This window comes from Molothrus ater, chromosome 7 (assembly GCF_012460135.2).
Source record: "Molothrus ater isolate BHLD 08-10-18 breed brown headed cowbird chromosome 7, BPBGC_Mater_1.1, whole genome shotgun sequence".
NCBI lineage: Eukaryota > Metazoa > Chordata > Aves > Passeriformes > Icteridae > Molothrus > Molothrus ater.
The window spans coordinates 8,155,114-8,169,826 of NC_050484.2; the positions used below are offsets into that span (position 1 = coordinate 8,155,114).

The 14,713-nt window shown below is 38.9% G+C and overlaps 1 protein-coding gene across 2 annotated transcripts in view; it reads right to left on the reverse strand.

The window, feature by feature from the left end:
- The window catches only part of STAT4 (signal transducer and activator of transcription 4), a 37,911-nt gene that overhangs the window by 3,049 nt on the left and 20,149 nt on the right, over window positions 1-14,713 (reverse strand). The window contains exons 8-22 of one of the 2 annotated variants that reach the window (XM_036387123.1): window positions 14,091-14,249; window positions 13,076-13,168; window positions 12,186-12,245; window positions 11,384-11,401; window positions 11,209-11,302; window positions 10,205-10,249; window positions 7,933-8,016; window positions 7,571-7,669; window positions 6,183-6,318; window positions 4,744-4,796; window positions 3,851-3,945; window positions 3,169-3,305; window positions 2,549-2,740; window positions 1,270-1,336; window positions 694-802 (exon numbers count right to left, since the gene is read on the reverse strand). In XM_036387123.1, coding sequence (XP_036243016.1) covers window positions 694-802; window positions 1,270-1,336; window positions 2,549-2,740; window positions 3,169-3,305; window positions 3,851-3,945; window positions 4,744-4,796; window positions 6,183-6,318; window positions 7,571-7,669; window positions 7,933-8,016; window positions 10,205-10,249; window positions 11,209-11,302; window positions 11,384-11,401; window positions 12,186-12,245; window positions 13,076-13,168; window positions 14,091-14,249 — 1,441 coding nt within the window. Of the gene's footprint in view, window positions 1-532; window positions 803-1,269; window positions 1,337-2,548; window positions 2,741-3,168; window positions 3,306-3,850; window positions 3,946-4,743; window positions 4,797-6,182; window positions 6,319-7,570; window positions 7,670-7,932; window positions 8,017-10,204; window positions 10,250-11,208; window positions 11,303-11,383; window positions 11,402-12,185; window positions 12,246-13,075; window positions 13,169-14,090; window positions 14,250-14,713 lie in introns of those variants that run through there. The other variant, XM_036387122.1, reaches the window with a different exon arrangement.

Here is a 14,713-nt window from a genome sequence, read left to right on the forward strand (position 1 = left end):
AAGGAGATTTTCTTCTAAAGCTGCTAGAGCCAAACTACTGCTGTGTTTGCTGAGAAAAGTCTGCTGGACAAATTCCCACCTGGCTATATATCATTGCTGTAAGGACTCTGAGCCATGATGATTCAGAACAACATTTCTAGTCAATAAGAAAAAGAGGAATTTTTAAAAAAGTATGATGTTCATAGAGTATTTTCCTAACCTTTCTATATACTAAGCTAACATTACTTTTCTTTGCTCAAAGTGTTTTAGTTGACTTTTAATTTTGCACTTTGAAACCTTAAAATCGTGCAGTGTGAAAAAGTTGTGCAAGTTTGCTGAATTGGAAATTATCATATCCCTTGGGCAGCTCCCCTGAGCAAGTCCAGGCTTTTGTGCTGTCCAGAGAATTAGTATAGGTGGCATGTATTTGTCAGTGTAAAGCCTTCATTTGTGCAAGAACTCTGGGATCTTTGTGTTCTGACATTCATGATTCATTGCCCAGCATGTCAGGCAATTCCAGTGCTTTCAAGATGCTTGCAGTATCCTGCACCATTTAGAATATGAAATATCTGCACCATTGTTTCAGAATGTAATGCAGCAAGTGATGAAAGAGCTCTGATTCACAGTTGTACAAGCAGCCTTTTATTAACCAGCATCTGTGCTGTATCCTGTTTGCTTAATATTTACTTGTGAATGGGAAAGTTTATAACTTACAGCAGTTTCAATGGCTGTGGGACTCAGGTGTTCTCTCAGCACAGCATAAACGCTTGGAGACATTGGAAGAAGATCTGATGGAGAATGTGGTTCTGTAGAGTCATTTAAGCTAAAAAGAAAAAAAAAGAAGCAAAAATAATCTAAGAAAAAACTTGAATCCCTCTATGTTTATCAGTGGAGTGTGATGAATGGTTTTTAAGTTTATTAACCCTGTCCTCAGGCTTGCTGGTGGCTCTGTAAGCTCAGGCAACAACCTGATAGACATTTAAAAATGTAGGAGATTGAGTCAGGTTTGTCCTCTTTCCTTGCCCCTAACATCAGCTGGGGAAAAAAAGGAGTCAGTGAAAGAAAAGTAGATCAGAATACCATAAAATCTGCATTCAATTTTTACAAATGGTTTCCCCATTAATGGAAAAAGCACTCTACAGGTGAAGTCCTTTACTTCCCTTTCTTGTCTTTAGCAGTCCTTGCCAAACTATTTTCAAATAGTTTGGGGAAAGGAGGCAGGGGAAACTCTGAAATGGGATGTAAATAAAAATAACAGGTAAAGTGTAACACACCTGTGAGGTTACTTACATTTTGGAGACTGGGATAAATACAGAAGGAACATAACCTTTCCCTCCTCCATCTGAGGGCTTCGAGACTAGAATAAAGAGTAGAGAAATTAAATATTTTCTAGTAATTTTATTATCTATTTGAAATAGATTATTTGCTTAAGTGCTGCAGGCAATAATAAATTCTAAAGTCCCTGCATAAATAAGTAGCCATGAAAGTGAGGGAAATTCCTGAGATGAGTCCTTGAGTTCAGATCTTAGTCACAGAATTGCCTGTGCTCCCTTGGTATGAAACACAATATAATACTGCAACTGATGACAGAGATTTCGTTAGGCCTTCAAAGCAAATATACAATTCTTGAAGTTTGGTACTCTGAGCCTGCAGATTTCAGTTCTGCAAATGTTTGGAGCTCTGCCTCTACAGATACAGCTTCAGCAATATGTTCTGAATTCCTATTCTTTTGCACGAAATTAAGCATATATGTAAGATTTTAGACGATTGGAGCATTAGGCAAAGTCCACAGAGTTAAAATGAAGAGGGAGAAAAGTACTGTAGCCTCCAAATATTTTTGAGTTGTGTAGGAATTTGAGTTCAAATGGAGTTGTAACCTTTGATACTGAAAGTCTAGAAGAATGTGTTTTATCTATTAAAAAAACAAGGCTTTGAGGGCTTTCTTTAAGCGAGAATTAATTTTATCTAAAAATGAGCTGACTTGTAACTTGGACATAAAAGAACGTGGGCCTGAACATATTTGGAACCATCCTTGTTTGGCCTTTTTGCATTTTCCAGTGCAGTTGCCAGGGGTTTTTGTCTGCCATAATAACTTGGTAATTGTGCAGTATATTGGGAAAAGGTGGTGCAGATAAGCAGCCTTTGTTTTAGGGTTCCATTGCATGAAATGAAACAAAGTCAGGCTTCCAAGCTTTGTGGGCAATAGTGAGTTTTCTTGAAATTAAAGAGACAGCATGCTACAGTGTAACACAACTATGAAGCCAATAGCAGGATGACTTTTCAGTTTCCTCTCTGTTAAACACGCAAGCACTGAATTTTGTGATGCATCAGTCAGAGAAAAAAGTCCATTTCTTAGCTTCTTTTAAATATAGTCATCGCCTCTACTGTAACCTCTAAGACCAGGGATGTATTTGCAAAATGAAGCTGCCTAAATGACAGACACGTGTTTAAACAGCTCTCACGAAGATGACTATTACAAGAGGCATCTTAATCTGTTCTCAGTGCTCAAATTGCCTCTTGACTTTGCAGCTGCTGTGCAGGAAGGGTAAATAGGGAAGTGGAGCCTAACCTTCATTTGGCTGACAGCTGTAGTGTTTGCCAAAGGCTTTATCTTTGGGGATATCTGGGTACAGGTACTTGAGGGGGTTTTCAGGAACGTTGTCTGCCATGATAACTTTGTAGTCGCGCAGTATGTCGGCAAACGGCAGGGCAGATAAGCGACCTTTGTTGTAGGGTTCCACCGAATGAAATGTTACATCTCCTGCAAAAACACAAAGGAACCATAACCTGCAGATGAGCAACTGCAGCTGGAACACATTTTTTGCATTTCTTTTGAGGTTTGCACTTGTACAGGCTTTACCTGTTCTTAGCTACATTCGTATCTTTCAATATTTAATTTCTGCATGTTTGGAAACAAATCTAAAGCCTGCAGTTAGCAGGTGCACCTCACAGAGAGCTTTGTTAATAGGAAGGGCTCAGAGGTTGAATGTCAGAGTTTTGGTTTGTATTTGAGAAATTATGATACTTGTATCTTGTCCAAAACCATACTATGACATGATACACGTGAATTTTACTATCAAACCAAACAAAACTTGACTCCTGTATTGCAGGTCTATTGCAGAGTTTGGGTTAGTTTTGATTTAGTTGTTGGCTTGGTTTTTGTTTTTTTTTAATTTTAATTATACTTACCATTTTCTAGCTGATCCACCCAAGTAAAGGTAATTCCACCCAGATTGCTCTCACTAAACCTTAATAAGAATGTTCCTGGTGTCTTGTCTTTCAGCAGAATTCGTTCCTTTTCTTTGCTTACAAATCCCATTATGTACCTGAGGGTATAACAGGAAATCATAGGTTTAGTTTTGGAAAAAAATAGACTTTGATCTGTGCCATGTGTAGAATCATAGAAAGGCCTGGGTTGGAAGGGAACTTCAGGGAAGTTCACCTGGTTCCAAACCCCCTGTCTTGGACAGAGACATCTTTTATCAGACCAGGTTGCTCAGAATAATCCACCTTTATACAGGTGTTCAATACCTGATTACAAAACTTTATAAGGCTTGGGGGCTAGGTCCAAAGCTTTGTGTAGTTATACATGGAATATGGCATTGAACTCAAAGTACTATGAAGCCTGGTGAAATTTATCCCAGTAGTTGATTGCACAGACAGAACTGAAGAATAGATCTAAACCTGCATTTGTAAGAGATCCCTTATTGTGCCCCTTTGACAGCAATTTCCCAAAGTTATGAATGGGAGAAGGGAGACAGAAGTGTTAAACTTGTTGCAAATACTTCTCTGCATGGCTAAAACTGAGATGAGTAAAGGACAGAGAAAATGTCGAGAGAGATCAATAGACAGCAGTTGCCTTGTTGCTCACCCATCAATCCAAAGGGGAAGAATGTGTTTTTTAATCAAGTCCAGGATTGCTTCAAGCCAGACCCAAAAGGTAAAAGACTTCCCAGGCAAATGTTCCTAACAGTTAAAAAACAACCACGGAACACAATCAAAACCAACACACACGAGAGGAGAATCATGAGAATGATATTACCCAACGTTCACATGACAGTTTCTTCTCAGTTTCTTAAGAATAAGCTACTTTTCTCAAGTGAGAATCACAATTTGAGCTGTGGTTTTGAGTAACATCTCTCTTTCAACCTGACATAAAACCAACTGATTTTTAAGATATGCATGGGAAGCACCTCATTTTTCAAGGAGAATTAAAAATCACATCTGTGGTTTCTTCCTAGTTATACATTTATATTTTGAGTGAAAAGAAGATAAGAAAGTTGAACTTCCTTCCAAGGTTCTACACATGTTTAAATACTGTAGTCAATATGAATTAAAGGAGCTTACCCTTCTTTATCAATACATTCTCTCTTCCTCATCAAAGTTATTGCATATATTGACTGTCTTGAAATAATTTAGGTCAAAGCTAAACACATGAAAAATCTTACTTATGCTTTATGAAAAATGTATTGCATGCTTTGGTAAGACTTTCAGTTGATCATATACAAAAATATTTAAGGCATACTCTAATGGCAGTTTCTGATATCTGTAGCAACATAATTAAGTAGATCCCTAATCCCAAGCTTTATGCTTCTGGAAGTGTTTTCTTCCTAGTTAAATTTTTACAAGGGATGTGATTATGCTGAGCTGAAAGTTGCTCATATGGCAAGTGGGAATCTTATCAGCAGCATCACAGAAACAAATATAGGCATGGCTGTGGGTGTTATGGGAAATAAGAGTTTAGTGTTACTTTTGGAACAGTACCTTGCAGAACTTTGCCCAGGATAGTTGATAATCATTGTAACTGACTTGCTGTCCTGAAAGAGGAAAAAAAACCCAAAAAATCCAAATGGTGCATGCATTATTCTGAAGCTATGAAATAGATATTGCTGGATATCTGTATGGTTGGGTGGGGGGTGAGGGGAGAAGTACAATACATCCAGACTTGGGGAGGGAGGGATAGGGGCATGCTAAGGGACTGTAGATCTGGTTTTCTGTATTCTTTTGAAGCAGGTGGTAATAGTTTTGGAAATATTTGCCTAAAGTAGCCTGTGACTTGGTTTTTGCAACATTACGTGCTCAGTTTCAGTTTTCAGCCTAAATGTTACTTCTCAGCTTTCCCCAGGGCCTTTCCCTTCTGGGGCACCCTTGGGTTTCAGAGTACTCAATAGTTCATCTTGCTGAGGTTAGAGGGCCTCTTTGCTGTGCTGACACTAGTCAAGTATCTCTGGTGAGGCCCCAGAAATGAACAGACCCACAAGGATAGGTACTTAAAATGAAAAAACCCCAAACCAAACCTCTTAAGCCAGCAAAAATACTTCCCTTTGATTTCAGATGTATGAGATAATTGTTAAGGAGGCAAAATAACATCAGAGTTCAGTGTGACTTTGATGCCCTCTTCCTTCAGTTGAGCCTGGAAGCTGGCAAGTTGAATTACTTTGTGATAAGAATAAACTGATGCCTGCTTTTCTTTAAAGAAAAAAATGTCATTGTGACATTTTTGACATCAGCTCTGGAAATGGAGGTCATGCCGTGCTGGTTTTGGCTGGGGTGGAGTTCATTTTCTTCACAGCAGCCAGTGTGTTTTGGATTTGTGCTGGAAACAGTGTTGGTAATACAGGGATGGTTTAGCTCTTTCTGAGCAGGGCTTACACACAGTGAAAGTTTTTTCTGCCTCTCAATACTCCCATGAGCAAAGGGGCTCGGAGTGCTGGAAGCTGGGAGAGGACACAGCTAGGACAGCTGATCCTAACTGGCCAAAAGGATATTCTGCACCACATGGTGACATGCTCAGCATGTGAACTTAGGGGTAAGAAGGAGGAAGGAGGGGATGTTTGAGGTGATGGCATCTGTCTTCCCAAGTAACTCCTTTGTGTGATGAATCCAGCCCTGATTTCCAGGCTGAACACTTGCCTGCAGATGGGAGGTAGTGAATGAATTCCTTGTTCGCCTTGTGTGCACGTGTGACTTTTGCTTTATGTGTTAAACTGTCTTTAGCTTGACCCATGAGTTTTCTCACTTTACCCTTTTCTCACTGTACCCTTCCACTTCTCTCCCCATCTCCCTCTGGGGGGGTGTCTGGCTGTGTGGGGCTTAGTTGCCAGCTGGTGCTAAACCACAGTGTGTACTTAAAGCCCCTACCTGTAGCTACCAAATATAAGAACCCCAAAGCAAATAAAATCTGTACATTTCTACACGCTTACCCGTAAGTTTCTCTGCCAGCATGTTGAGCTGCTCAGAATTGAGTCCACGACCAACATATGATGAGAATTGCCAGCTCAGTACTTCTAAGAGCTGGCTCAAAGTGGCAGCAGGGGGGTTGTTGAAGAAAGACAAGTTCTGCAACAGAATGAATGCTTTGTTTAAATAGCAACCATGAAATACATATCAGGCTGTAAGAGAAGGCTGCAAGTACTTGAGCAGCATCTGGAAGTGTTGAAAAGTGAGCTCTGTGTGTGGGGAATCATTGGGGTAAACGTGTGGGCCCTCCCACCTGCAGGCACCCAGCAAGGTCCAGTGGGGTGCCTGAGCAGGGCTGTAGGGTGAGACTCCTAGAGAGAGCTAAAGTCCCTGTGTGCATCTTGGATGTTAAAATGCCTTGCTATGCCTCTGGTAGTGTCCTGTGTAAAGGCAGTGAAAATATGCTTAAATCCTGTCCAAAAAAAATCTAGATATTATCACTATATTTTAATGTTTAGTGCATGGAAACTTTAAACCATTACATACTGATATGGTGACATGCTGTTGAATCATTTGGCTTATCTTAGTTTTTTCAGTTGTGGGTTGATTTTTTTTTTTTATTCTACACACAACGGACATACTGAAGACAGTGCAAAAACTCTTTGGCGTATCACAGAGTGATAATGCAGTCCAGCCTGCTGGTCAGCTGGCCTGCCACCATGGCAGCCTGTCTGCCCCTTTCCCTGCTCTGAGCATCTCTGTGACTGCACTAATCCCCAGCTGAAAGCCTGAGAGCCATTGACAGCCCTGTTCCACAGTCTGCAAATACAGTAACAGTGGCTGAATCTAAAATATGTGCTGAGACAGCTGGAGCCTTAGAATGATTCTGCCTTTGCTCAGGGTTAGAGCCACTAGAAGTTGCTACTTAACATTTATAATCTTCTCCACAGAAAGCACAAGTTGCCATAAAATCCATGGGGGAAAGCAGCATTTAAGTACATTAGATTCACCTATATGCCTGCTTTCCTGGTCTGGAGTTGTACTGATAGAATTATTTTCTAACATCTCTAGTTTCAGTCAGCTACATCCAAGAAAGATAAATTAAAGCTAGTAAAGTCAGAGAAGTTGTGGAGAAGGCCTGTCACCTTTCCTTAGTTTAAGAACTACTACTTTAGGCTACAAAAAGAAAAGCTAAGGGTGCATGTGGTTTTATATCTGGGCAGGAAAAGAAAAAGAAGAGAACAGCAATAACGTGATATTAACCATGTACGTGACAAAAATAAGGTCAGTTCAAAAGGGAAATACATCTTTTTTACACTTACTGTAAATAATACAAATGTGAAAATGCAATAATAATAATAATACAAATGTGAAAATGCAGAAAGTCAGTATTTGCATACTGAGGACCTACCTGAGGGTCATTGGTTGACAGGTTGTACCAAATAATGGAGGCCCATGCGTTGGGCAGTTGGCTGACATTGGAAATCATCACCACAGGCAAAGAGCTGGTCTGGTGGAGAGAATGAATGCCCTGTGTAAATGCTGCTGAGGAAAGTATTAGTGCTGTGCTGTGCTTTGGGTTTTTAGCCTCTCATTCTTCCCAAAGCACAGACTTCTTTTCCAGAAGCTCTGGAAATCTTGTGTCAGCTTGTGGTTACTGCTGGGGGCCTCACCACGGGCAGGCAGACCTGTGGCCCAGCACAGTTGTACTTCTATAAACTGCTGGAAAATGCCTTTTTCTCCTGCCCCAGGTAATCTGCCCTGAATACTCACTTCCAAGTTTATGGTCAATCCATACAGGCAGACCTGTGTCTCAAAGCTGATGGAGTGCAGTTCCTCGGTCACCATGTGAGGGCCCTGAGGAATAACCAGGTTATAAAGCTGGGAGTGCACAGCTGGCATTTAACACTAGTTTAGTGATCCAGCTGCTGAGGTTACACTTGGAAAGAAAACTCATATCAAATATATAAGAAGAACAGGAAAAGGAAGTGAAGGAAACAATTTGTTTGTTCAACTCTGACATTAAATTAGTCTAGAAGTCTGGTAATTTTTCTGATGAATCTAAAAGAACCCCTTAATATTGTTCTAAACTTTTATCTTTTTCTGAAATGGTAAACACAGATTTGCACACAAGAAGTTAACAGATAATTTTGTGTGTCTGATAAAGGTTGTCTCCAACTTTCCTTTTCCTAAAGTTTCCTGACTGATTGACAATTGGACTTTGAACAGGGATGTTCAACTTCAAGGAGAAACAAACCAGAAACAAAGCAAAGAGCCACAGCTTTAATGACAAATGGGCCTTCATCCAGGTTTGCTGTGGGTTCTAGTTGAAGGACTAGAGGCCTAAATCATTAATCCAAAGTAAATCTGGTATTAAAACCCCAAGCTTTTCTTGGATGAAAAAAACTAAAATCTGTTTGTCATTGTTGATTAAAGTTTGTAGTATTAGCATTTGTTTTGATTACAAAGCAGCATAGCTCTGCAAAGATCCAAATCTCTGCCCCTTAGGAAACAGATTTCTTGAAAGACATTTCCATCCCCAGAACTCAAAGTATGAAAATATATTTATTCTTTCCCGGTTTTCTTTGTTGTTGGTCTTTTCCCTCCCCATCATGCATTTGTTTTGTCAGACTTCTCTTTAAAAAAAAGAAATAAAAAATTGCAAATCAAAATGCTTTCCCATGATGAAATATCCAGCTCAACCTGTATTTCTGACACAAAGTTGGTAAGGATTGGTGAAACAACCCTTCTTCCCCTATTATGATTTTGCAGAAGCAGATTTTTTCTCATGGAAAAATCATCTGGGCAAAAAGGTACATCTGCATGAAAGGACAAATCTAAAATAGAGAACTTCCACTTTTTTCTTAATGAGGCCAGTTATTTTTAACTACACTTATAGCATACCGAATGTCCTATAACAAAACAAGTTTTGAAAGCATTATAGTTGCTGTTAACAAAGAAGATCCCAACTCTTGTTCTGCTAATAACCCCTTTCACAGACTGACTTGGCCAAGGAGAGGCTCTGTTTGAGGCAATGAGCAGTGAACCAGGTCACAGCTCAGCTGTCCTAATTCTCCACAGCCTTATGATAGCTTTATATAGTTTTAGAGGCACAATGTGTAGAAATGGGAGGAAAATGCTGCCAAAACTGGAGTGCCAACATTTCTTAACCTACAATTTTACATTTGCTTGTCGTGGTGTCAGTGATTTTGTAAGCAGCCAAGTAACTGGGAGGTGAGCCTTGAGTTTCAGTCTTGCTAATGGGGTGCTGAGCTGTTCTGTTCAGAAATGTCTGTGAAAGGGGCACACGAATCTTCTGCTTTAGGTTTTGGTCAAATTCCTCATGCTCATCATACCTTTTGCTTTGTACTTAAAGAATACTTCAAATAACTCTTGTGCTTGTATAAATACAGCTATTTGGGCTGTGATGTGAATGATTTTATTTTATATATATTTTTAAAATATGTTTTTTAACAACTTTACTCTCACTTATGCTGGTTTTAGTGCTGTCATGCCATACACAGAGTCACCACGAGAGGGGAACCTACGACCAGGCTGGGACAAGTGCAAGTAAATTAAGCACATTTTTGATCCTGGCTGAGGCAGCAAACCCCTTTGATACAAAGATAATGACATCCTGACTTCAGCTGTGAACCTGACCAGCAGAACATATATTTGAAGGACTTTTCCTGTAGGAAACAATTATTTCAACAACAGAAAAAAAAAACTTCAAAAGCTTATTTGGTTTTGGTTTTTTTTCTTTTTTTTTTTTTTAATGTAAATGACCAAAAAGTAACCTTTGAGTGGAATGCACACATTTGAATTATTACTCTCTACCTTCTGTTGTAACTTTTTCAGTATACAGACTTCAGGCATGCAATTACAATTTGAGTCATTCCAAACAGTTCTCATTATACTTACATAATAATTGGATGCTGTACTTCATATATATTTCAAAATCTAACAGCTCTTTGATTTAAATAAAATAAAATCTGTATTACTTGTGAGAGTATGCAAAAACAACATGTAAAATAAATGCACAAACCTCATTTCCTTTGCTTCCAGCACTTGTTTTCATTTCTTTGGGTTGCTGCATAAAGCAAAGCAATATTTATGTGTCAGAGAAACTATACACAGAAGTACATATAAAGAACATAATTTATAACCAGGATGTTCTTAATTATAATAAGATTTTATTTGCAATATGCAAATGAAGTCTAATGAAGACTCTGACACTGCAGATTGAAAATTCTATTCAGTGAGAGGTCTTTTGATATTTTAAAAGAATTTTTAGGAAACTAAGTTAATGTAACAAAGCATTAATTAGGGTGCTTGCCAAGTGTATCCCACAAAAAAAAAAAAAAAGGCAAAAACCCATCAATCTCAATCTCCTTTTGCAGAACTACACTGATGCACTGCATCTGTGGTTAAGCCCCAAAATTACCACAGGCAAGGGAGTGTTAGTCAGAGAGCAGGACTCACTGGGCTCTCAGAGAAGTTACACAAGCACTGCTCTAGTCTCTCATGAGGCTTTATCACAGGCATTAATTTCCGATAGATTGCAAGCATTCAATTCTATCTCCCCTAGAAAATTGTGGTGTGGTTTAAGGTTTTTTGTTTGTTTGTTCTGGGTGCTGGGTTTTTCTGTTTGGTTTGGTTTTGTTTTTTTTTTTTTGCTGTTGTTGGTTTGGTGTTTGAGGTTTTTTTTTTAACCAAACTCAGTTTCTGTGAAGCTTTTAAATTCAGCATGATTACTCTTTCCTTTTCTGGTGGTAATTAGGATTTGCTTTCTCACTTCTGTGAACATATATAGTCTTATTTTAGAGAATGGAAGAAGTATAGAATGGCATAAAGATGTTCTAGGAGTAATCTTTTTGTACAAACAGAGAGAAAATGAGTGTGGCCTTGACAGTAATAGAGTTCTCCCTCCAGAGTTTCTAAAGAACTTTTTATTTCTCTACTCACAACAGTAAAAAAAAAAAGTACTGTTTTTTACAATAGTAAAAAAGTGTACAATAGTAAAAAAGTAAAAATAGTAAAAAACCCTACCAAATGTCGAAATTCTACTGACAAGCTCCCATTTGCAGACTCATCCATGTTCATTGCTTTCACATGTGTTCCACACAGAACAAATCTACGGTTACTGCAAAGGACGTGACAGTTATGGACTCAAATACCAATGTTAGTGGAAAAAATGAATATATATGATATTTTATTGTCTTACCTTACGGTTGAAACATTCCTAAAAGAGAGGAGGGGTGGGGGAGAGGAAACGGATTGTGAATCAGTAAATGTGTAAGACAGAACTTGTACTGAGAAGCATATCTGAGATGGGAGATTTTGCCTGCCCAGAGTTGGTTTGTATTGACCCTACAGCTACATATTTTGAACTGAAGAACTGAAATTCATACTGTCCACTTAGACTTTTGCATCCGGCCCTATGTAGGTAGTGTATTTTATCTTGCTATTTATTATCAGACAGTACCCAACTTCTGAGAGAAAAGGCCCTAGCTTCTCTTGCTCCCTCCTCACTGGGTGTTTTCCCTCTTTCTCATGGGCCCACATCTATGTCCATGCAGCCAAGGTGGTTTTTAGGGGCTTGCAGAAGCACAACAAGCAGAAGGAGGGAGGTAGCTGGTACCTAGGGCTGGGGATGTTGCATTGTGAGAGCTCAGAGCTATTTCAAAATTAACTATCCCAAAAATGCAATATAGTTTGATTTCAGACTTTTGTGTAATGCTCCTGTATCAGTCTGCTGACTTTTCTTCTGTTTTGAGACAAATTTTAAATGGACTTCTTGCTTCTAATTTGAAACCATCAATTAGACTTAGCAGCTTGGTTTTTAAAAAAGAAGTCTTCCACATAAAAAAGAAGTGTTACTCTGATCTTTTAACTGGTGGTTTTTAAAATTTTTCTTTTTCTCTTCCTTTTCAACGCAGTTTAAAAATCAGATAGAGTAGCCACTGAAAAAACTTGTGTTGTCTCTGCAGGGAGTAAGAGAATATCTTCACTTTTAAGTTTCTTACTTGTCAATAGTTGCTTTCACTCTGATCTGGTAGTTCAGCTCTGGCAATTTAATTAGCAACCTTCAAAACAGAAAATTAGAGAGTGAATATTAGCAGAATATCTCACCAGAAAACACTAGACTGGTTGCTCCAGATTAAAGTATCAGAAATTATTATAATCTGAAAACAGATTAGGCATCTAGGATTACAACACAATTTACAGGGTTGAATTCTCAGAAAGAGGAGCTGGGCTGTTCCAGTGGAGGATGCCTGACCCTCCCTCTAAGTGTGTGGAAAAGTTAGCATGTGTTTGAGGGAGTGGCTGGAATGACACCAATGTAATTAGGAAATAGTTTTGTATCATCTCTGACTGCATCACAGGTATGTGTGTGCTCTCCTTCATGCACCTCTTCTCACCCCCAGCCCTCCATGAACTTTGTACTGCAAGGTGGAAAAGAAATGAGAGTTCTTCTCCAAACTTTTCTCTTTCACAAACTCAGGGAAGGAGCTTCTGGGAGAGAAAGAACTTGTCTGTGATTCACCCAAGACCCCCAATGCAGCAGTTCCTCTTTTCTCTGTGCAGAAGTGGCTCTGAGTATTCTGATTTTTGGCTTGTGTGATAAGGATCATTATTTACTCAGTTTGTAAAGTCATTACAACAAGAATTCGATGCATACAGAACCCTTAAGGTGCTGCCTTTAGCCACAATGTGCCTTTCTTCCTTGTATTTTACTTTTTACTGCCACTTGTTCTGCATGACAGATTCTGTGGACTTTATATCCCCATTCCAGAAAATTTCCCTGCAGTTGAATGGATCCCTAATGCAGGTTGGCCTGCTTTGCTTTCTAGATTCTCCTAGGATAAAATGCTGCACACAAATGAGGGAGCTTATATCAGATGTTTTCCCTTACCTTAATTTAACAGTGAACTGTATTAAAGTTTTGAGAACCATTGGCCTCTGGGGGTGTGTTGGCATGCAGGGCTGCCTTTCAACCACAAAGGAGCTGTGTGAGAAGAAGTGAAACAAATAAATTTTTAGAAATAGGTATGAACAAACAGATGGGGTTTTTTTGGGGGGGAGGGAGGAAGGGAAAAGGGCTGGTATCTCTTAAAGACTTATTTCTCTGCAGGTGTTGAAGTGGGAGCTCTGCATTCCAACTCTCAGTTCTCAAACTGATCCAGTGGTCTAACTGTCCCTGAAATTGTTCCCATAAGAAACAGATATTTGAAAGACATTGTATTTTAGAATTTGGTATAATTTTCAATGATGATAAAAGTCTTGGTCTTCCAAAATTTTATCAGAGCCATAAAACAGAGTATGAAAATACACTGAGCATGGCTCCAATGAAATTAAATGATAATAATTAAACTATCAGTTTAATTTTTATATATACAGAGAGCAAAAAATTGAGACCACTTTAATTTTTATATATATAGAGAGCAAACAATTGAGCAAACTTCAGAGACTCACTTGTGGTATATCTCTAGTATAGCCTATACAAAAGGCAAGAGAAATTATGCTAATATTTTATCTACTAATAGAAGGGTGAGTTGAGAGGGCAGCAGGTAGCATAGCGTGGAGGAGACAGAGGAAAGAAAAGGAACATTAACTTAAAAAAGGTAAATGTTTCTCAGCATTCTTTCTCAGCAGAATGTACATGACTCCTCCTAGAAAAAGGGGATTTCTGGCATTCGTTAAGAGTCAGAATTTGATGACAGACCCTTAAATGCTACCCATGAGAAGCTGCCTGGAACCTTCTGTTTCTATGAATTCTGCTGATAGCTGTACATACATCTTGTGTTAGGAACCTGGTGCTTAGAATCCTCAGAGACATTCAAACTTTTTTTTCCCTTTTTCTTAACAGTGCGTTCTCATTGTTGTACCAGTTGAGGTCAAGTTCTGCACTTTGGCAGTGGCATACGCACTTGCGGAAAAGGTTGTAGAGCAGAAAGTTGACTTTTTCCAGCAGCTGAGGTCTTTGCACAGGAATAGGGTCCCCATCATAAGTCAGCCTGGTCAGGAGTTCATCCAGCTTTTCTAGTTGCCTTCTGACTTGAAAGAGACTCTCTGCCAACAGCGTAAAGCTACAGCAAGACAAAGGATTAGTTTGCAATCTTGCTTGTAAACCGTTTCTTAGAACACAAGAACTACTGAAGTTCCTGCTTGGGGAAAATCAGAATCCGTATTGAATGGTGCTGTCCAGCTTTGCCCAAACTCACATCCCTCCCTCTTTTGTTTATAGGACTATATAAATACGTTGGGCAAATCACCTGCTTTATCTTTAAAGATAAGTGTTTTCACAACAATGCAACACCGTCTGTGATAATTTGGAAGAAATATATACATGGTCCTGATGTTGTACATGCAGGACACTTGTGCCAACATTAATTATTTTCTACAGTTCAGGAGTTTTGCAAAATGTACTCTTTAAAAGGACAATATTTATATAGAAGGAGCAAGTTAACAAGACTAAAGAAGTGTAAAAGCAGTAAGGAAAAAAGAAATCCAAACACACTTGATAACAGTTCAATAGGGTATGTGTGTATTA